The 23578-nt window shown below is 38.2% G+C and overlaps 1 protein-coding gene across 1 annotated transcript in view; it reads right to left on the bottom strand.

Annotated features, from left to right (window-relative positions):
- The window catches only part of SLC12A2 (solute carrier family 12 member 2), a 101421-nt gene that overhangs the window by 26740 nt on the left and 51103 nt on the right, over nucleotides 1-23578 (bottom strand). The window contains exons 10-14 of the mRNA XM_077817407.1: nucleotides 19929-20080; nucleotides 9345-9452; nucleotides 6655-6778; nucleotides 4205-4306; nucleotides 921-1076 (exon numbers count right to left, since the gene is read on the bottom strand). Of these exons, the coding sequence (XP_077673533.1) occupies nucleotides 921-1076; nucleotides 4205-4306; nucleotides 6655-6778; nucleotides 9345-9452; nucleotides 19929-20080 (642 nt within the window). The remainder of the gene's footprint in view (nucleotides 1-920; nucleotides 1077-4204; nucleotides 4307-6654; nucleotides 6779-9344; nucleotides 9453-19928; nucleotides 20081-23578) is intronic.

Genomic DNA, 23578 nt, shown 5'->3' with positions numbered 1-23578 from the left:
CTAAAATCATGACGAAAAAACTTGGGTTAAGAAAGTATCCTTTTAGATTATCACTGTTTAAGAGAAATTGAATGCCTACAGTGTAATGAGTTTACTAAAATTAAATAGCTATAGAAGTCTGGTCTTTCATGTTCTCATGCAAGCAGTCCAATTTTTATAATTTAAATAACTACTAAGTAGAATTTCAATTCTCAAAAGCAGAGTGTGGACAAGTATGGGAGGGGGCTCAGGGCTGGGGTAAGGGCGGCACTTACCTGGGGGACGGGCTCCTACCAGCATGTCCCTGTGTCTCCTAGCCAGAGGGCTCTGCGCACTTCCCACTCCCACAGGCGCTGCCCACAAAGTTCCCATTGGCTGTGGTTCCTGGCCAATGGGAGCTGCGGAGCCAGTGCTTGTGGTGGGAGCAGCGCGCGAAGCCCCCCAGCCAACCCTCCCCCTAGAAGCTACAGAGAGGCACGGAACTGGGTGGGGAGCCTGCGAGCTCCACCCTGCGCCTGCGGGGGTCCTGTCCCATCCCCCAGAGCAGCCCCTCAGCCCAAGTTTTAGTTAGGGGCATATAGTAAAAGTCATGGACAGGCTTTAAATTTTTTTTTTTTACTACCCGTGACCTGTCCATGACTTTTACTAAAAAATACTCGTGGCTAAAATGTAGCCTTACTCATAACTTCTCCAAAATGCACACACTACTTCCTCTCAAATTATCTTTGACAGATCGAGTACGTTACCTTTCAAATCTATATAGTTAATGTATGTGAGATGCTTCTCTCTTATTTTGAGAATAGAGTTTCTTCTGTAATTTACCGTGCAAATAAAATTGTAAATTTAAAATACAAAAAAACCACAACATTTAACAAAAGTAAGTAATCAGAGTTTCTCAAATTTGCCCAGATTTTTTTTAAAATTGAAAATCACATACCTACCTGGTTTCTTGTAAGTGACATAAATATAGAGTCCAAGGACTATGACATATGTTAGCAATGCTGCCCACCAATTAATGACGAACATCACTATGCAGCAGAGAATAGCTCCAACAAGAGAAACCCACATATTGTAGTACTTAAAAGCAGGACGCCAACCTAATCAAATCACAAATATGAGAAGTTAAAAAATTTGAGAGAGAGAGAAAGCACGAGCATGAAAACATATTAAAAATTCTGGCACGCATTTATCCTTAAAGCTCATCCAACAACTTCTTGCAATATTTCAAAGAAAGCTTCATCTATGTTATTAAGGACAGGAGCAGAAATGATTATATGACAAGTATAGGTCACTTTTTAAAAGGTGGAGTTTGACATTATTTCTGTGCTAGATATTCCTAGCAATCTGGTGAGTGGGAGTATTTGGCACAGAAGTCCATACATTACTCAAGTTTGATTTTTGCTCTGTAGTATAACCTTTAGAAGATGGTACAGCATGAATCACAATGCAAATGACTGCATGCCATGTTAGTGGGTGCTATCCTTTCAGTTCCGCATTATCACTCCAGTTAAGTTAACTCATACTACTAGCTAACTACTTTTAATGTTTTTATTTATTTGGATAAGAGCAACTCGTGAGCATTGAAAGAAAAAGGACAAATATCATATAGCCGGACACATTCAGGAAGAAAGTGTAACTGTCAAAGAGAAGTACTGAGGTTGCCAGAGTTTGACACCATGAGTTGCTGACGGGCTGTTCAGAAAGAGGTATAAGGATCATCTATTCTTATAAAGACAGCGGTGACTAATGGAGTGTCTTTAGGCTTGGAAGCATTAGATTTTTAAAATCGGTAAATATCAGTAAACATCTATTTCACTGTACACACACAAACTGACAAAAATATTTCCACTGATTATCATCAAATGTACAGATAAGAAACACTGCTTGAGAATTTAGAGTTTGATGTAAGGATATTCATTTTTTGTGTATTTCGACAGGATGTTGAGCATTTGTGTTTTAATGGTTACAAAGCTTTATCTTTTTGAATCTGTGTCTATTGTCGTTAATAGTCTGACCCTACCCCCAGATTCCTGCAACTGAAAATTTTAATTGATAAAAATTGAAAAATGCTTAAAACTCATGATTTTGCACAACTGACAAATTAAATAATAAATTCTGCCAAGAATATTAGTCTTTTAATACGGCTAACCTGCAAATACTGCATCATCATTTGTGATCTACACATATGCTTTTAGAAGTGAATATACCCATACAGCTTGACGTACAGAAAATTCAAAATATGCCTGCTTATTTATATATGTAATTTAGCAGGCTCAACTGTAAATAGAAATAGGATTTACATATATATGTGGGCTTTCAACATATTAATTTCATCACTTGTGTGTATAAGCAATAGAATAAAAAACATGCGCACAAGGTTGCACAAACACAAATCGAAGGCAACTTATTGAACATTTATAAGTTTGGCCCCAAACAACAAAGATGACTTTTTAAAAAAGGCTCCAACCTAAACTCAGTAGGCTAAAAACTGAAATAGAAATTCCTATTTATGTTGAATGCAATTCTTTTATAGGCATGGCATAGGAATACTTTTGTTACAGATAAAATAAAAATTGAAGCGTAACAGCTTCGCTGCCGAATTTCTTGCGATTAGGGTCATCAATTTTTAAGCCCTGAGGCAAAGGAAACAAATAAGAATACCATAAGGTATTATTTTCCTGAGGGGCAAGTAGTCTCTACAAACAGGATTTTTTCACCAGTATTGCTTAACTCCCTTCCCACCAACATCACCACATAATCCCAGTGACACCCAGTGTCAATGGGAGGGAATTAAAGGACAGTGAGTCCTGGTCCAATGTTTTGTTAGGAGAAACCATCACTCCTTCCTAGAAGGGCCTTCCTATCTCATTGAGGGCTTTAGTTTTCTTACGGCTTCCTTGTTCCGAGGCATAGCTCTTGACTCCATTCATCACCTGCTTAATGAGCCAGCGTTTCACTCTCTCTCTCTCCCCTCCCCATAACAACCAGGTGTGACCTTAAGGCAGTTCCCTTAGAGACTGAGTCCCAGTCTCTTTGCCTAGTGAAGTTTTACTCCTTTGTAGTTCAGGCTAGGATGAGGCAGTAGCTGGGCACTCTCAGAGGTCAAGGAGATATGATGGGTATTCAGAACATTAGAAAATTCAAGCCAGTTATTCAAGAACCTAAACATGAAAATAGGCCATGTCTATACACAGGGTTTAATTTGCACTGTGTTTTACATAATAAGCACTGACTGCATACACAGAGTCAATTGTTTTCTGATTCAATATGTATCAGTGTCTACATGGCTGGGACTTTGTGCAATGATAGCAACAACAGTACTGCCAGAATGCGGAGGTATAGAACACCAGGAGCAAATGGACAGGTCTTGGCCTTGTGCCAGTATTTGAACTGGAAGGTGATATCTGTTCTACATGAGCAACAGAGAACACACAGATAGGTCAGTTCTGGCATCATGCAAAGCAGCATGGGATAGCAGCAGGTAGCCTGCCAATCTAATGAGAATGAGTGATGTGTGCACATGAACATAAATTCACTGCATATTGAGTTAGTGGATTATAGAATACATATTAACTGACCAGTTAGTATGCTTTAAACCTTTGCATCATGTGGACATAGGTCATTCAAGTGTGTACTCAGTAATGTTAGTGTGGACTAAATCCTCCATGTAAACAAGCCCTTATGCTCCTAACTTAAAGCACCCATTTTTTGAAAATCCTGGCCTTAGTCCTTAAACCAGAGCTTTCAAAACAAACAGAGGAACAAAAATCAAAGTTCTCGTCACATTTTACATACTGCACCCACACACATGGCTTAGAATTAGTTGTTGGAAAGATTATTAGGAGGAAAAGACATCTTACTCAGGTTCCCAAGCTGTGACAGCTACAACCACAAGCCTCCCATATGCATCAGACGAAGTGCGTATTCACCCACGAAAGCTTATGCTCCAATACGTCTGTTAGTCTATAAGGTGCCACAGGACTCTTTGCCACTTTTACAGATCCAGACTAACACAGCTACCACTCTGATACAAGCCTCCCATAGTTACCAAAGAGGCTGCTTTAGTGTCAGCCTTAGGTAGGGGTTTGATTCGGCTAGTCTAGTAATTTTTCTAAGTTTATTTTATTAAATTATTGAATTATTAAATTAATAACTTCTATGCAGGAATACTTTGTTTCTACAGTAGCTTTAAAATGTGTTAAACCCCCAAATATGAAATTCCTACCTGGAGATTTTGCAAGTGAGGCATGGAATACAGAGAAATTAATTAAGGCATATGAAGCCAAGAAGAAGTTGGAGATTATTGGAGCAATGACATTCAATTCAGCTGTAAAAACACAAAGAAAAACAAATAGTTATTAAGCTTGTTATCAAACTGCTTTAAAAATCCCACGGCCAAAAGTTTGCAACAAGGGCCTCCTTCTCTCTAGTGGAAACAGTAGATTTGTTAACACATTTTATTTTAATTCAGATCTATATAATGGTCTAATACCATAAACTGCTCTAAACAATTTCTCTGCAATCATTTCAACTACTACAGAGAAAACACAAACACATAAAACTAAAATCTGCTTCAGAAATAGCCTGTTCTGCCACCAAAAATCACCATCACCCTTGTGTTTCCAGCCACACTCACTTTTTAAGGAGATTTCTAGAAAATCTGTTCTCTCAGTTTAAGAGTCCAAATATTAATATGTTCAATTATACCTTGATAAAGTCTAGTCTAATCATTTACCTCTCTCTTCCTCAGACACAGTCAAAGAAATAAGTTTAGTCTCAGTTTTATTTTCTCACAGAATCACGATAAACTTTGAATTTAAATGTTTCAAAGCTTTCAATGTGAGTTACAATTCTTTGTGATCAATTAATGTGCAGCAGACATTTGTTTAAAATATTCCCTATTTAATTTGCAGACATTCAAGGAGTACCAAAGTTTTTTGAAGTCAAATTCTGTTTGCTATCTGACTACACTGTTTGCTAATTCAGGTTATTTACATTTTTTTCAAGAATTACACAATTAGCCCATGAATATTAAGTTTTCATTAGTCTGCAGTAGTGTTGGAATGTGAGAGGGAGACAGATTGCAGTTTAACAGAGGTCTGTGGGAGCTATAACAGGTGAAATCATATACCTGTGGGCAAATGGAGAAGAATATTTGCCTGACTCCCACCTTAACAGAAGACTGAAGCAAGGCTGTTACTGTTACTGCTGATGTGACCCTTTAATGGCGTATGTGTGTGCGGGCATATGCGGTGCGGGGAGGGGATATCCTTCCTTCTGCAACAGTTGAGGCTGTCCCAAGAGTAAAGAGGGTCTTGGCAGATTCAAGTAGAGGTTTGGAATTTGAGACGCACCATCTAGGCTCCCTGTAACTCGTCTCAGTGCAACTGCAGACAGACAGAGGGATGCAGCCTCTGTCCTCCTCTGCACAGAGAAGAAAACTCACTCCCCTCCCCGCCCTTTTCCTTCCTAAAAGGATTAGGAGGTGGAAGAGTAGGGCTCTCCTTTTCACCTGGATACAAAGCAGTAGTAGTAGCTATCACTAGTCATTTCCCACGACCACAAAGGACTGAAATAAAAAATACAGCTGTTCAAGAACATGACACTTTAGTCTACTAGGACCCTCTTCATTCTAATGAAACCGCCAGACCACATGTGGCAGCAGTGATAACTTGGTCTTTCCTTCCTCCAACAGCCCTCAAAAATGCAGAATAAGCAAGATGGGGAAGACGTAAGAGTAACAGCAACAGTTTTTAACATAAGCAGTCCTGGAAGGGGCTATAGGATGATGTGGAAGATCTTCTATCTGCCCTGCAAGGAATGTGTCATTACCTGGGCTGGCCCCCACCTCTGGCAGCACCAGGAGAATCTTGCACTTCAGTGGTTCAGTGGAGAGCAAATTTTAAAGTCCTCTATTTGTGCAAGCTTGCCCCTTACACAAGCACAGATTAGTGATGTTTTACTGTCTAGTATGTATGTATGTATTAAAAATCTGTAAATAAATATAAAAAGCTTTCACTTCATACAACAGCTCTCTATAGTAGACTAATGAATAAGAAGTCAACACAATAGGGTTGGGAAAGGATTAAAAGAAAAATCTGATTAGCTAAAAGTCTGAATATTAACTATTACCTTCCCACACTAGTTGAGACTGAGGCCTTGTCTCCACTACCAGGGTAAGTTGACCTAAGTTACGCTACTCCAGCTACACGAATAACGCAACTGGCATCGACATAGCTTAGGTCGACTTACCGTGGTGTCTTCACTGCACTGCGTCGACAGGAGATGCTCTCCCATCAACTTCCCTTACTCTTCTCAGGCAGCTAGAGTACTGGAGTCGACCGGAGAGCACTCTACTATCGATTTAGTGGAAGACCCGCTAAATCCACACCAGCTGCATTGATTGCAGCAGCATCGATCTCCCCAGTAGTGAAGACAAGCCCTGAGATGAATCTGAAGTAACTTCCGAATATGTGGGAGAACAATCCTCAAACTCCATCCACTGAACAGGTTTCCAAACAAGCCAACACCAAAAATTTTTAAAATAAATTTTTAAAATAAAATTCTATCTCCAAGACTCCATGGACCCTGTCATCCAAGCAAAAGACAGTACAGCATTTTACAGCACAAAAAGAATCCATTCAAAATTTTTTACTCTAATTTAAATTAACTAACCAATTAATATGAATCCAAGAGCAATCAAGAAAGTCAGAATATATCCTCGTAATGGTTCATTGTTCTTCCCATAGCCTTTAGCAAACATGAGAAGACCTGGATAGATATTGTCCTTGCATAAAGCCTAAGAAAGAAAATACAAAGTTAGCAAGGTTTAATTAAGATAAATTTTACATGAGATACACACTAATGCATTCAGTGAGGGCTAGTGTTGTCTAGTTAGAGCACGGGGTTGGGTGTCAGGACATGCTGACTATTCTTTACTCTGCCTTTGCATTACTGTGTGATCTTAGGGTATGACTTCACTACCCGCCGGATCGGCGGGCAGCGATCGATCCAGCGCGGATCGATTTATCGCGAGAGGCGCAGGCAGAGTCAACGGGTCAGCAGCAGCAGTTGACTCACCGTGATGTCTTCACCTTGATAAGTCAATCTAAGTACGTCGACTTCAGCTACGTTATTCACGTAGCTCAAGTTGCATAACTTAGATTGTTCCCCCCGTGTAAACCAGGGCTTAGAGCAAGTGACCATTCCTGAGTTTTCACCTCTATCAATACAATGAGGATAATATTTTCTCTTCTTTGTAAATCACTGACATTTGTCACGGGACAGCAGTAAAAAAAGTCACAAAATTAATCTTTTTTTTTTTTAAATACTGAACCAGGAATTTCATCAAGATATGGAAAATATTCTCAAAGCTACTCTCTCTCTCTGCTTTACTGTAGTGCTTTTCTGTCAAACCTTTCTTATCCTCCTTCGCTATCTGGCTTCCTGCTGCAGGGTTCTTGGGTTTGGGGTTTTTGTTTGTTTTTGTTTTTGTTTTTAAGTGTATGGTATCCTCGCATGATCCTCAAACATGAAGCATTCCTACAGTAACAAAACTACAGTTATTACACACACACAGCTGGACGGGGCATTATATTTAACTCTGGGGAAAAAAAAAAAACAAAACCACAGAGCCCTTTATTATATACCTCAACACCACAAGTGAGAGGAAAAAATGTGTACCAAAACAGGACCTTTCAGCTCCAGCAACTAATCAAGTGTGAAGTCATTTATAAAAGATATACAATACCCATTTCACAGTCTTGCTGAGTGTTTGGTATAAAAGTTCCCTGGGAAATAAGTTTTACAAACTCTACAATTTTACTCAGTTATTGTTACAATATCTTTAAGCATTCTGAATTGCAACTAACTGCAGTGCATTAGCTCCAAAAAGGAACCATGAGTAGATATGGAGGATATGCAACTACCAACAGCATTAAAAATTAATTTAGTGCTCACTAAAAGGAGTCAAACTATCAGCTTCTCTATCCACAGAAAAGGTACAGCAAAGAGCGGAATAAACCACTCCATATTGCCAAGCAACATTCCCTTAGCTCTGACCTAGTCGAACCACCAACAAGTGACAACCTCTTAACCAATTCAATCCATGGCCTCAATGCAAGGACAGCCAACACTATCACCACCTAAAGCAGTAAACTGAATACAAAACCCTGCACTGTTAAATAATTACGTCATCACTTACTGCATAGTAAACAACTCTGGGCTTGAGTCTTGGCAGGTAAAAGCTTTCCAATTTATCTTGAAGTCTAAAACTTTAAGGGCCCTATACTCATATGGAAGAGGCTGCGTATGATCAGCAGCACCACAAATCTGCATAAGATCTCATTGTGGCAATATTTTTTCCTTAACTTCTAGATCAAACACATTAATCTTTGGTTGCTTCTTAACAGTTTACCTTGCTTTTCAACAATAGGACATTTTAAGCTGACCTTGAATATACCACTGAGCTGTGGTAAGCAGGATTCTTTCCCAAGCAAGTGTCAAGAGCTTCTGCAGAATTGAAACCTTCATTTTTTAGCCCATCTGGTTGCTAAAAAAATTTCAGGTCACATTTTGAAGGTTTTGTGTAGTGCTTTCTTCCAGAGAGTCTGTGCAGACAGGTCCATTGCCTCTGCTGCTGCTCATAACTTAAGGCTACGATTATGTCACGGAACCAGAGATTTCCACTGACCTCCATGACATTTTCTGCCCTTAGACTGAAGCTCCCAGCCAGCCCTGCCCACGCAGCTGCCCAGCCGCTGGCAGGTGGACCCCTTGCAGCTGCCCAGTGGTTGCAACCATGGCCAGTGGCTGGGGGACCCTGCAGCTGTCAGTTGCCTGGGGTAAGGGCGCCCCGTAGCAGCCCAGCCCCAGGGGTAGGTGGACCCTGGAGCTCACACCCATGACATTAGTAAGGAACATGGGAGCCCCAGCAGCAGTGGGTGCTGAACCCACCTACCCCTTTTGTCAGGGATATTTTTAGTAAAAGTCAGGGACAGGTCATGAGCTGTTATTTTCCATGACCTGTCCCTGACTTTTACTAAAAATATCTGTAACAACTCAGCCTTACTTAGAACTTTGTCACACTACAACAGAGTGGAAAATGACCACACTGTTGTCAGTTTTAACTGCTGCTATTCAGAGTCCAGTGGGCAGTGAAACTGTTAAGAATGAAGTCAAATTGAGTCTGTTGCTTCTTGGCAAGCTTTGACACCAGCAGAGGTGGGCACTGGAATGAATCACTACAGAGGAATCTCAAGTGATATGAATCAAGACACTAATATACAAAAGTTCCCTGTTCCCAATATTCCAATTTAAAACTGATTCAAGTTCTTTTGTTATGAAACAAAGACATATCAGCTTACCTGAAAAATCTTAGGTGCACTCACTAAAGATGCCAATGCGGAAGAAAGGGTGGCTGAAAAGATGCCAGCAGAAATCAATGGTGCAAATCCTGATACCATGCTCATTACCTGAAAGCAGGATATAAACATTTTAATTTATTTTACATGTACCAAACAGAATGGACTGAACAAACATCTCCCTCTAAATAAAACAATTTTAATAAAAATAAACTAAAATTATGTAGACAAATGTTTAGTTGAATGCCTTCAGAACTGTTACAATTCACTCAACACTGTCTGCAGAATTTTGTCTCTTACTTCTGCAACTCCTAGATTTTTTCAAATACCATTTACCGTTCAAAGTATGGAGATTATTACAGGACAGTACACGCTGGCTTTTTTATTCCAACTCAATTTTTTTTTTTTAAGTCATATGTATGATTTCTTAAAACAGACTGTTAGCTGCTCTGTTCAACCAAGTCTGAGCTCTGCAGCTAGAGAATCTGGTGGGTCAAATTTACCTGCATACCAATCTTAAGTGCATCAAAAAATGTCTCATTAATGGTCTAAGGAAAGAATTCACTTTCCTATTAGTTACATCAATAAGAGCAATCATAAGTCAAAAGAGAATGCAATTTTAAGAGAAGTATTTTAGCTGTTTATAAAATACTGTATTTTATAAGGTGTGGCTTCAGGCATAGAAATGTTGTCCATTTGACAGAAATTTCTGATACCTAACATCCTGAGGAAGAGAAAGTCGCATTGTTGAAGAGCTCTCCCTAATATTAGTCTCAGATTTTAGACTGTGGAATCTACACCTGGAAGGTGACCAGCATCCTGGAGACTGAACCTCTTAAAATTGATAAATAGGGAAACTTTCAGTTAGACTCTTCCTCATGGAAATTATCCCCACCCTTCTCAGGAAGATCATCCCTGCTTACACAGCTGCTAGAAGCTAGGGGGAAGAACTGTTTAAAAGGAAGAAGGTTGGTTTGTGGAAGGATACTTGTCCGTAAGACTGAACAAACGGCCTTTTCCACCTAAGGCTAGAGGAACACGCAATTAGCAGAAACAGAGAAGACACTAAAAAAAAAAAAAAAAAAAGAGGGCCCAGGTGCTGTATGGGAAAGAAATCAAGTTGTCATAGTAGCTAATAGAGGAGTGTTATGACTAGCAGTAGCAAGCAGTTAGGCACACAAATCCCCACCTCCCCACCCCATATATGGAAGGCCAATAGAAAAAAAAAAAAAGCCAAAAAATTACAGGGAAGTCTGACTGAGGAGCGAAAGAATTAGAGCCTCACTTATATGGCCTGAGAGAGAAAACCAAGCAGAACTAAGAAAAAGCCCTAGTCCTGTGGTACTTAAACTTGGATGGAGGAGAAAGTATAAATTCAGGCTTCCCCTTTCTCGTGAGAAATAAGAATAGAGAAGGAAAAAACAAAAACCACTCCCCAAAGGTCTGATTTCCTAGGGGTCTGTTATTTGGTGGAAAGGGGAAGGAAGAGAAAATGAGAATCCCTAAATGTCAATGGATCTAATACTTAGTTTGCTGGAGGAAAGAACAGTGCTAACGTGGCCATGAGATCCACTCCCAGTTGCTGGTGTTCATTAGAGCTTCAGCAATCCAGTGTTTTAACTATATGAGGTCCAGTCTGACAGAGGAGACAAAAATTATTTCCCTCCCAGGTCCAGGAGCTTGCAATATCTGTGGATGGTCCAACATTTTCTTGCAAACATTTATTTCATAGATTCTAAAGATCAGAAGGGACCACTGTGATAATCTAATCTGCTCTCCTGCATAACACAGGGTATAGAACTTCCTTGAAACAATTCTTGTTTGAACTAGAGCATTTATGTTAAAAAAAAAAAAAAATCCAATCTTGGTTTAAAAATGGTCATTGATGGAGAATCCAAAACAACCTTTGGTGTATTTTTCCAATGGTTCATTACCCTCACTGTTAAAAAAAATTGCACCTTATTTCCAATCTGAATTTGCCTAGCTTCAGTTTCCAGCCATTAGATATTGATATGCCTTCATCTGCTGGATTGCATCTTCAAACATTTGTTCCCCATATAGGTACTCACAGGCTGAATCACCCCTTAACCTTCTCTTTGTTAAGCTAAATAGATTGAGTTTCTTGAGTTTATCATCATATGGCACATTTTCCAATTCTTTTAATCTGTCTCGTGGCTCTTCTCAGAACCATCTCCAATTTATAAACATCCTTCTTGAATTGTGCACTTTGGTAAGTGCCTCTAATTAATCTTCCTTCTTTTTGTCTTTCAATTCTTCCATCTTTCTTCAAAGAAATAGGGCTAGAAATAAAAGTAGTAGAGGACCAAGCAAAGATTATACTTTCAGGAAAGGTGGCCAAAAAAAAAAAAAAAAACCCCAAGAATACAGGCTGGAATTTTATCAAGAGAGAGTGAGGAGCATGTGCACCTCTCTGCTTCCTAGTCACTGCAGCTAGAATGCTCACTGAGAGATAAGTTATGTCCTAGTATGGTAAAAGAGGGAATGTATAACAAAAAGCTTCAGTACCTAATCAGGAAGACGAGTAAGGAGATGCTACTAGGATGTTACCTAACAGAAGACTAGAAGATTACCAGAACTTGTTTTTAGTTAGGCAAATGCTACTCAGATTAAAATAAAGATGTGATAGTTATTACAGCGCATTAAAGATAAAAACACAAAAGATAGCAAACAAGGTAAAACTCAATAATATTTACAGCTGAAAAGAAAGGAGTAAATCTAAAGACACACACTTTGGTACCATGTGAGAAAAATAAACTATTGCTAGCTCCATATATCCTCAATGCAAAGGATTCTTTTTGAGTAAATTTAAGTTGTTTGTTAATTGCACTAACTATGCATTATGATTGCTTAAACAGATTGTTAGTGACCAACAGTTAGTCTCTACCCAATAGCTGTATGATGCCTAACATTTTAAGTTTGCAGTTTCAACTTAGTTCTAATAGATCAAGCATCTACATTAAATAAAGAGGCCATCATCACAATTAGTATACTGTTTGCAATCTCAGACAAATAAGGAATATTTTCAATGAATAGGTCATGGAAAAGAAATCTGCCCATAGTTAGAAATAATTCCGTGTTAACATGTAATCTTTCCATTTGTAGATGAATATAATATACATCCTCCTGTGACATGACTGCTTAATGGAGGATTTCCAAGATGCAGTGCTGTTAAATCAGCCATCTTTCATGTGCTGCCCTTGAAATCTTCAGATTGTACCAGAGATCTGGCATTTTGGCTGGATCTCAAGTTACTCTCCAGTATATGGCCACAGTTTGGTAAACACAACAGCTTTTTCCTTCCCCCAAGAGATTGCTTTTTTACAGGAGCTCATTTATATATTTCTTTCATTATAGTGGGTCATACAATACTTCTAAACAAGAGATATAACAAACAGCTAATTTCATTCCAATGGCTCTTTATGATACAAAGATTTTAATAAACTCTTTTGAAATTCTTGTTAATTATGGCAAAGATGCTACTTTAAAGGCCTCTTCAGTCATGACACCTCACAAAAAATTACAAGTGACAATGTAAACAAGTCAGGAACTTTTTGTCCTGTATGTTCTCTCACACTGATATACAATAATGCCTAAGGAAACTAAGATGTGAAACTACATATTTAAGAATGGTTACAACTTAACACTGGAGCTACTGTTCTGTGCATAAGACAGACTGAGACCAGTTGAAGACAGACAGACTATTGTACCTTTGATAACATCTTGAAAATCTGATTGGCATTTTCAGTCACTGGGCGAAACCCAACATTTGTACCTTTCAAACACAATATCAATGTCAGAATGAGATCATTCATCACTTGCACTGAATGAATACTTTTTTCATCCTAGAAACCTTACCCTAGTTTAGTGACCAGGGGAGCAGTGGGGTGGGGAAGGAAATCTGTTTCAAATTTTAACAGTGTCCAAGTGTACAGATTGTTTTTACATTCATAATTTATGATGAAGACTAGAAACACCTCCCGTAATAGTTCATTGTTTAAAGGAAGAAATGAAACCAAAAAAATCTTCATGCATTGTGCATATTTTAATGTACACTTATCAGGTATGTTTTATATATAAGCACGTGTTAATTATAGCTATATGTTCTTGAAGTTCAAATGCAATTTGATTACAAAGTAATGAAACTGCCATGCTCCCACAAGTCATAAGATTACTGTAAGGGTCATTACTTGCTTTGGAAGACACTTTAGCTGTTATGAAATTAGAAAAACTTGGTTCTAGAACACAAATTATCACTTGATCTCAGAAAATGGAGTTTAGGCATTGGATTGCATGGAAAAGAAAGCTGATGGAATAAAATATTGCAGCAAATAGGTTAGAGAAACAATAGAGGATTTACAGATGTGAGTTTCTACATTATAGAAAAAAAGATTAAAATAATCATTTTATTAAAGATCAAGTATCTCACTTTTGAAACTCCAATATATTTACTGGTAAAGATGACAGAGAAGTCTTAAACATATTGAAAAATGACTGCTGATATATTAGCAAATTTATTAATTTTCCTACTGTGTTACTAGGCACTTTGAATTGTCTTGAAATATTCAAATTCTTGTATGTAAGGGATGAAGCTGTACACCACATGTGACTGGGATTCAGTTTATTTACCATCACAAAAACTAACTACAGATGTAATACTGAAACAATCACATTCTGTAAAATCACTATTTTAAGCTGGTTGAAAGTTTGAAAGGTTGAAAGTACATATCAAGTAACTTTAGAGACAAAAAAAAAAACAAAACACAATCCTTACAAGAATGCTTAATCGTCAAGGAAACAAGCATTGCACAAACCCAGGATAGTCAGTATTAAGGTTAAACTTGATCCAGAGGTTTATGTGGGAGGGAATCTACTAACAAAGGCTGATCACCTCTACCTTCATATTTCTTTCCATCCAGTTTAAATTGTTTTGCCATTCAAGGGCCTTCAGTCTACCACATCTTCAGGCATTCAATATAATTCTGTTCTAAATTTCTATTTTCTGTTCACTTTCCAAGCTGTGATCTACCTACATTTGTGTACTGCCTATTATACTCCTGGAGGAATTCTTTCCCAAAAATAAAAAATTCTGCAAAACTCTGCATATTTTATTTATCAAAACAACACAATATAATCATGCCAGTTACACTTATTTTGGTAACTGATTTCAAAAGATTTGTCAGCAAGTATGTGTGTAACAATACAACCAAAAAGATTCTGATAATTTTTTTTTTTTTTGCGGGGGGACGGGGGACAAAGATTCCTTACTCGGCATATTAATACAGAACTTTGCGTAATTAATTTAATTTACAATACAGAACAGCACCTGTCAGAAGCAGTGCAAAGGCTTGGGGGGAGTCAGGGGCAATGGACGAGTTGACTGAGAAGAAAGAAGCCTAGGAGTGAACCTGGAGGGTTTTGGGTGTGGGTCAGAGGTTTTTCTTTTCAGTGGAGGAGTGGGATTGTTAGGGTGTTGGGAAGCTTTCCCCATGCAGACCTTGGCTGACCCCAAGCCTCTCCCATTCAGTCAGGCACATTGCCCCTGTCCCTGCACCCCCCATTCCCATGGGCCTCTGCAGCCCCTCTCCCCCCCATCCCCAGGCTCAACGCTCTCACCCCACTAGCTCCTGAGCCCATTCTCCAGGCTATCCCCTGCCCCACTAGCCATTCTGAACCTCAGTGTGACCAGCCCCCCAGCAGCCCTGTGTGCCCCACTCTGTCCTAACCTGGCTCTGCGGGCAGAGTGCTGTGATGAACTCTACTCCTGGGGGAACTCTGCAGCACTGGGCATAGAATTTTGTATTTTCCTGCATAACATACATTTTGCCTAAGAAGAAGTGTTGCAGTTCTGCCTTTTTCCCCACCAGAGGCCGCTGTGGCACTAGAACGCAGCACGAATGCAGCTGCAGCACTTAGGCAAAACTTATTTTATGCGGGAAAATACAAAATTATGCAAGACAGATGAATTTGCGCAGAATTCCCCCAGGAGTACTATTACTTCTGAATATTGGACATTTTATTTCCTACTTAAATGTTTTGCAGTTCTCTCTCTCTCAGAGACATTGATACAACTCATTTTAATACTAAAAAAAAATCTGTTAGAATCCCTGCTACTTGCATTATATAAATTTCAAATACATAATAAACAGCTAATAAAATACATTTCAACTTCTATTTAGTAGAACAAGAATTCATTATTAGGCAGTGCCCAGCTCTATCCGCAAAGGATTCCAAAGCCAGGGAAAGACCTCCTTCCTAATTTAAAAAACAAAAAATAAAAACACTAGAGAAATCTATGACCTAATTGTTTGAATTGGAACTCTTACAGGATACCAAGTACCAAAGCCCAAAATAACTCATCTACAGGGTAATTATGGAAAGAGTAGTTCTCTGTACCCTAGGGTTGAAGACACTACAGGCTTGTTTACACTTACAGCACTGCAGCGGCACAACTGCGCTTCTCCCATCAGGGTAGGTACTTTGCCCCCACAAGAGGCGGAAGCTATGTTGACTGGAGAAGCCCTCCCATCAACATATACTGACCTAACCTTTGGTATAGACCATACTAACTATGTCGCTCAGAAAAGTGGATTTTCCATGCCTCTGAGAGATGTAGTTATACCAATATAAGTTTGTAGTATGGCTTATTGAGGCTCCTTTGCCAAGAGTAGATGCTTCAAGTTACTCTGATGCTGATTAGAAGAATTCGGAAGTCCATTCCAAATCTGAAAGTGATAATGTCCAATTCAAAAATCATTTTTAAAAATCCAAAATTCAAAGCTGAATTTAATGGAGGAGACAGCCAAACAAAATTACTTGGAACAAACATCTAATAAATTGATATTATTTCTAAGCAACTTATATGAAAAGGAAAAGGAAACTATGATTAGTGCCTGAGATAGCTGTCTATTATTCATACCATTTTCTGTACATGTTCACACTTCAATGTAAATTAAATTATCAAATGGAAGAACAATACAAGCAGAATTTTAAAGATCATTTTACTTCAGCAACTAAGTTATTAAAAACAAAAAATGGTACTTGTTTTACTGTTGCCTTTCTCAGCATGACAATCACACACTGGCCAGTTTCACTTTCTTAATGAGATTCTCATTAGTTTCATTTTCTAGTGGACATGCTGGGTGATGCCAACAGAGCAGGGGGAAGTGTTTTTTAAGCTATACATTTGGAATTTTGAAGAACTTAATGAAAATATTCCTGTTTTTCTTAGATTTTGTAAAAGTCTCTATTATACTAAAGTAAACAAATCGAAGTTGAATGCTGCTCTGAAGAATTGGATTCTATCCCTTCCTCTGCCACAGAGTTCCTGTGTGATGTTAGACAAGCCTTTTAAACTAAGTTTTTCATGGTTGACCATTAATTGTGTTCTGCTCATTTTCTGGATGCCCAGATTTGCACATGTATTGAGCACTCATATTACAACTTTGAATATACAAGTGCTATAAAAATGCCAAGTACGCTGCATCAGATCTTAGGTGTCTCAAATAGGACACCCAAAGTTAGTTGACAATTTTGGCCTTAACATCCCAACCTGCTCAATAGGGATAATAGTACTACCTCTCACAAGAATGTTATAAAGACAAATTAATTAATGTTTGTGAATCACTCAATCAAATAATCTGGTGAAAGCACCATTGAAATGCCATGAGGAAATTAATTTTGTATTCAGTGAAATTTTTGGATAGTGTATGTAATAACGCCTGGGCTCACATATTAAGAGGTGGAGAAATTTTAAATAAATTATCTGTTCATTTAATGAGGCAGGGATCCACTGGAAAAAATAGTATGTGATCATGTAATTAAAAACAATCATAATGCATATGGCACAAGGGGCCAAATTAAAGTTGCACAGGCATCCTTAACACTGTTATTCCCTAACTTTCGAGTGCTTGACTTTGTAACTGTAATGTTATTCTAACAGTTTTTTGGATGCAACACGTATTTATATTAAAAATAAAATTGAGATACCAGTTGTGACTACCAAGATGAGGTCTGGTTATCGTGTACACTTTACACAAGCCATACATTTTCTACACTTAGGTAGATTTTCACTGTGACATTTCACACAGGTTGTATGTCCCTTGAATGTATTTAGTTCGATTTCTTTTTGTACAATTTTAATACAAAGTGACCTACTTGTATTTAATCAGTGTTGTTGTAGCCATGTCGATCCCAGGACACTAGAGAGAGAGAAAGTGGGTGAGGTAACATCTTTTATTGGACCAACTTCTACTGGTGACAGACACATGCTTTTGAGCTTACACAGAGCTCTTCTTCAGGACCAGGAAATATACAGAGAGAGTCACAGTTAAATACAAGGTGGAACAGATTGTTTAGCATAAGCAGTAAACACATCCTTCAAGGAACCATTCAAGGTGAAGTGGTCCATTAACAGCCCTCCAGTCACAGGGGGAAAGGGAGAGCAAGGGACTCTGTGCACATTTCCTAGTCCTGAAGAGCTCTGTGTAAGCTTAAAAGCTTGCCTCTGTGACCACCAGAAGTTGGTCCAATAAAAGATATTACCTCACCCAACTTGTGTCTCTGATGTATTTATGATAGTCTAACTCTTTTTATTAACAGAAAACATTTTAGCAAGATTTAACTGAACAGAAAAATTGGCAGAGATCTATCTTGAGTAGATCTGTTGCTACAGGTAAGTTTTTTAAAACTATTTTAGATATCAGGTCTTTTTAGATGTGTTAAATGCCGATGTGCAGCAGACACATTGAAAATCTTGACCCTGGAATTCACTTTCCCCATGCCCATGAGAACCTACATTTATTTATATTCCAGACAAACTGCAATGTTCATTGTTTTTCTTTGACGTTCGGCAACAGGCCGGGGGGGGGGGGGGGGGGGGAGGGAATTAGGCTGTAGAATGAGCTCCGTCAGGCATATTATTGTGATTACTGACCATTTTAAAAAGGACACCATTAATTTAAATTTTAAGTGACATTTCTGTCTGAAAAGTAACTGGCAATAAAATTAGTTTGGAACAGATTGGCAGAATGAAAGTTGCCTGTATTTTCAATTGTGTGTATTTAAATAGCACTGTGTGTTTCCTTTAGGATTTATCTATATGGGGAAGTTGACCTGCATAATTATTGTAAATATGCTCACTTCAAAGTTGAATTGTTTTGCATACAAATATATATCTCCAGTATAGCTCCTGATGCAGACAGTGTTCTGGAATAAAGAAAAGTGACTTTATTCCAGAATAACTACTCCACTCACACAAGGAATTAAAGGGCTTCTCTACACTTACATTTTATAGCGCTCTAACTTGCTGGCTCAGGGGTATGAAAAAATCACACACCCACCCCGACCACAGCAAGTCTGAGCGCTTTAAAGGGCTAGTGTGGACAGGTTCCGAGAGCTGGGAGCCACACTCCCAGTGCTCTGAGCTAATCCCCTCGTGGAGGTGGATTACCAGGAGTGCTGGGAGACCTCTCTCCCAGCGTTCACGCGCAACCACACTCACACTTCAAAGAGCTGCTGTGGGAATGCTCCCCTGGCAGCACTTTGAAGTTTCCAGTGTAGCCATGCCCAAAGTCATGTATTCCAGAATATAGTGTCCACACAGGGAAGTTACTCTGGAATAGTTATGCCGGTCAGTTTTCCCTTATAGGCAGGCCACTGTCCCCTCCACACAGTCAGTTTCACCTGTTTGTGGGTTTTTCACAAAGGAACAGGGAGAGAAATAAATATAGCAAAAAATAGGAAAAATGATTGTAAAGTCACAAAAACTGGTGTGCGTATGGAGAGAAGGAAGCACAGAACTAACCTCTTAAACGCATATGCTAAATTTCAATTTAATGGGTTTCCCTTTAAGTATGGTAATGATTTCATTTTTTTAAAAAGATAAACATTTTTAAATTTTTCCTTGAACTCAAACATATCCTGGGAATATCAGCATGGTAATAAATGTTATAACTTAAATTAAACCAAGAACAAGGATGAAGATAGGAGAAAATTTACTTAGAAAAGTGAGGGAATGAACAGCAGTATTACCAAAAAGCTTTTCACTTGTTAGAAGATAAAAGGCAAGGGATAGTTAAAGTTAATGACTGCAAAAGCTCTGTTAGGTTGCATACACCTATCTGCTAAAAAGGTTTAATGGCTCAGAACTTTAAACCATGAACATTCTGAAACCTACCACCCACACAATTTGCTCATGTCAAGAACAGGGATCTACTCCAATTATAGTATCTGGAGATAAAAGTAAAATTCTTTAGTACAAATGTACCTTGCTATTCATGTATACAGAACAATGAAAATGCCTCACTAAAGAAAGCCTTTAAGAGACACACATGAAACAACATTTACCAAAAAAAAAAAAAAAAAAAAAAAGGGACTTGTTTCCTAAAGAACAAAAACGTATTCTAGACTTTCCTTACATTTACAGTAGATGGTCTATATTTTAATCTAGGCTTATTTCACAAAATTTACTATACTCAATAAATACCACCTTTCCCCGCCCCTCCCATCCCCCCAAAAAACAAAAAACCATTCAATTGATGCTCTCTTAAGCCTTAAAGCATCTCTCACCTGGAAGTCATTCAGCAGACCATAGGGACACACTGTCTTCTGACAAGATGAGAAATCAAAATTTAACTTGCAAGCGGAAGTAGTGCAATTCGTCAGTTCGGTAACGATGGTGCTATTGATGTTACCTGTGGCATCCCGAACAACACAAGAACCTAGTGTGGACCCAAACAAAATACAGGTTGTCCAGTGGCAATTAAACAGTCTATTAAAAAAAAAAAATCTATGTCAAGTTCAATTCTCTTTTTTTTAGGAAGTATATTCTAACGGTTCAGCATTAGAAAACAAGAGCATTTCCTTTAAATTACTCCTGACATTTAACAAACACACGTATGCTTCATTTTCTTGGATGGAAAAGTAAACAAGAAAACATCATGCATTAGTTATTGCATAATGTTTTAGCAATATCATCAATACAAAGCATTTGCAGTTCAAATGTGCACATTATTTTACTTTTTAATACATTAACATAAGCTATCGGCTTTTGTTGGCTGCATCTCAAATAAGCAGAGAAATTCTACAAAAAGATTTACTTAATCCATAATTAATAAAAGTAAAGAAACTAACATGGAGAAAAGTTAAGATTATAAATATCACCAGTTTTAAAATTCCCATATTATTTTTGTTTTCCTGTGCTGTGCATGTCAATTTCTTGGGTAATTTTTATTTACAACTGGTATTGTATACCCTCATACACGGTTCTGTTTTCACTCTTGCTGTTCTCCATTTGTTAGTTTTCATATTATGAGTGCTCAGTCACGTTTTGCACAGGCAATACATTTGCAATTTTATTTTCTCTTTTCTGGAAAAATGTTTTAAAATGCTGTTTTATCATCTACATGAGTTTAAAACAAAAAACAAAACAAAACAAAAACAAAAACCCCAAACCTGTGACTGAGACAGGCCTGATGGGGGCAAAGGAGATGTAGGTTGAGTGGGAAGTGCCACCTGTTGGATTGCTTTGGGGCTAGAGTTTTACTGCTGGTTTTTGGTTTTGATAGTATTTTAATAAAACCAAGAGGCACCTATATAAGTACCTTTGTTCTAAATTACAAAAAGTTTTACACACACTTTTAAATCATCATTTACCATTTTTTAAAAAGGCAGTCTAGTCTAACATAGTCATGTTATTGAAAATGTGATGTCGTCCCCCCACACACTAATAGTTTTAGCTAGTCAGGCTGTTATAACTTAGTTTTTGGTACCATGGCTCTTGTATTAGTCTGAAACTGTCTATATATTCTCTCTCTCGCTCGGATATTTTATACTGGCAGGTGCTCAGAAAGAATATTTCCTTTCACCACATGTAATGCCATTCTTATACACTCACTTCAAAATTTGCTTGTTTTGAACACAAATGCATTATTCAAGTTCTCCATTTCTCAATAACTCAAAATCAGCTGATGCCATAATAGTCTGTACATATTAAGTAGCTTGTTAAGATGCCCACTGCAGGCCAGCTAATTTGTAGGATTAAGAGTAACACAGCTGACCCAAAAAAACAAAAAACAAAAACAAACCACACCACTTAGTGGGCAGTAACAATAGTAAATAAAAGTTTTGAGGTTTTTTTTTTAAAAAAACAAACTCACTATCTTTTCTAACGAAGTTTCATCACTCTGATAGCTGTAGTCTTTAATTCACTCAAGATTATAATTAATCATTTGTGATGCCCCAGCTAAAGGCCAATAAGAAATACTGTGGACAGTACAAAGAATAAGTAGATCAGCATCCAGGTAATAAATGGAGTTACACCTGTTTAACAAGAATAAACTAAGCTATTAATGAACTCAGTTTCAAAAACCCTGCTATATAAAATATGCAGATCTCTACTTTGACATTTATAGCTCTTTTATCTTTAGCAAAATGGTTATTGTTTAACCTTCTATATGTAATTACTGGAATTAAGTTAAATGGATCTTGGCTAATGGCTAGTATCTAGTATTTAAGGGAAAACAGATTTATTTAATTAGGAGTTTTAAAGACTGAATTAAGGGAATTCTCTTAGTCTTTACTGATCTGCAGATCAAGTTTCTTCAAAGAAAGAATGACAAGAACGTTTTAGGAATGAAAGAAAACACAGCATGTGATATCTGATGGCTTCTCCTCTGAAAAGGAAATATTTCACTGGTATATTACCTCTGAAAGTTACCAGAATGAGATTTAAATTTCTAAGATGATGCTCAGTGATTTCAATTTATTTTTTTGTTAAAATATTTCTGTATATATCAATCTCTCTCTTAACCATTTGGGCTGAAATTTTCCATGCCAATTACCTGCCTCAGGCTAACTTTTTTGGAAGATGTCAGCCAAAACACTTAAGTAGTTTGAGAATGAGATTAGTGAAAAATACACTGTTTTACCCATATTAAAATTTTCACTGATCTTTACTTTGAAAAGCTCTAGAGCCCCCATGCTTTGGATAAGGGTCTCAAAGTTTGGAAGGCAGTGGTTTTTGCATCAGAGATGTGCCTCTTTTGCTGTCCCAAAGTTCATCAAGTTATAAACCTTTAATAACAAAAAACAAAAAAACAAAAACACCAGTTTGCACAATTTAAGTAAAGACTTATTAGATGATTGCAGCTGAATTCCACAAAGATTTCATTTGCACTGGCATGCTCCAAGCTCAGAGCTGAACAGGACCTTCCGCACACTTGCAGCTCTGGCCTGGGTACCAGAACTGAAACCTGGGAGTCCGCTGCATTCTCAATAGTCGGTCTGCTGTCACCCAGGCAGCACATAGGAGAAAGCTGCCTGATTGAAATGAAGAGATGGCAAGAGCCAGACTGGAATGGGACAAGACTAAATTGGGTCTGGGAGTTGGGGGAGAATGGGACAAGAAGCCTGAAGAGCGGAGACTGGAACTGGTTAGGTACAGAGAATGGGACTGGAACGAGGAGCTAGAAAATGGAGAAGAGTCAAGGACACATTGAAAGGGACAGGGGAGAATGGTCTAGGAATACTTAGCTCCACCTCCAGAGGATGGAATGGAACCCATGATTCCAGACTGTTTCCCTGCTCTCAGCAAATAGCCATGATATGCACCGGCACGTACAGGACACACACACACCCCGAGCGACCCCCCTCTAGTGCTAGTCCACATAGAGGAGGACAACCTACTTTTGCTATCAACCACTCCGTTTGCTTAAGTGCCACAAGTCTGTGCGGTGGATCTAAGAGATCCAGCCATGATGAACCATGTCCGTATGGTTGCCACATGATAGAATTTGTTTTTCCCAGTTTGCTTTTATAAAGACCTAGGAAAATACACACATCAAAACGACATTAAAAGAACATTAAGGTTGCAAAGTCAAGCACTGAAAAGTTAGAAAATGCCAGAATTAAGGTTGCTGGTGCAACTTTAATCTGGCCCCTCATGTGTATGCATTATGATAGTATGTGTTCATGTAATTAAAGACTATTTTTTCCCACAGTACCCATCCTTCATTCAGAGCACAAGAGGGACTGTACTCTTGGAATCAGTTAGGGTTATGTAATGAAGACGACATGTTGTTTGTAGGACCACTGCTTCATTCGTTGTAGAAGTCAGAAGGCAGGTAGTGAATGAGGCAGGGGACTGCAGCAAGAGAAAGGAGTTAAGACAGTTGAATGCTGCTTCACAAAACTCTATTCTATTCCTGCCTCTGCCACAG

This window comes from Eretmochelys imbricata, chromosome 5, assembly GCF_965152235.1.
Source record: "Eretmochelys imbricata isolate rEreImb1 chromosome 5, rEreImb1.hap1, whole genome shotgun sequence".
NCBI lineage: Eukaryota > Metazoa > Chordata > Testudines > Cheloniidae > Eretmochelys > Eretmochelys imbricata.
This window is presented reverse-complemented; position numbering and strand designations above follow the sequence as displayed.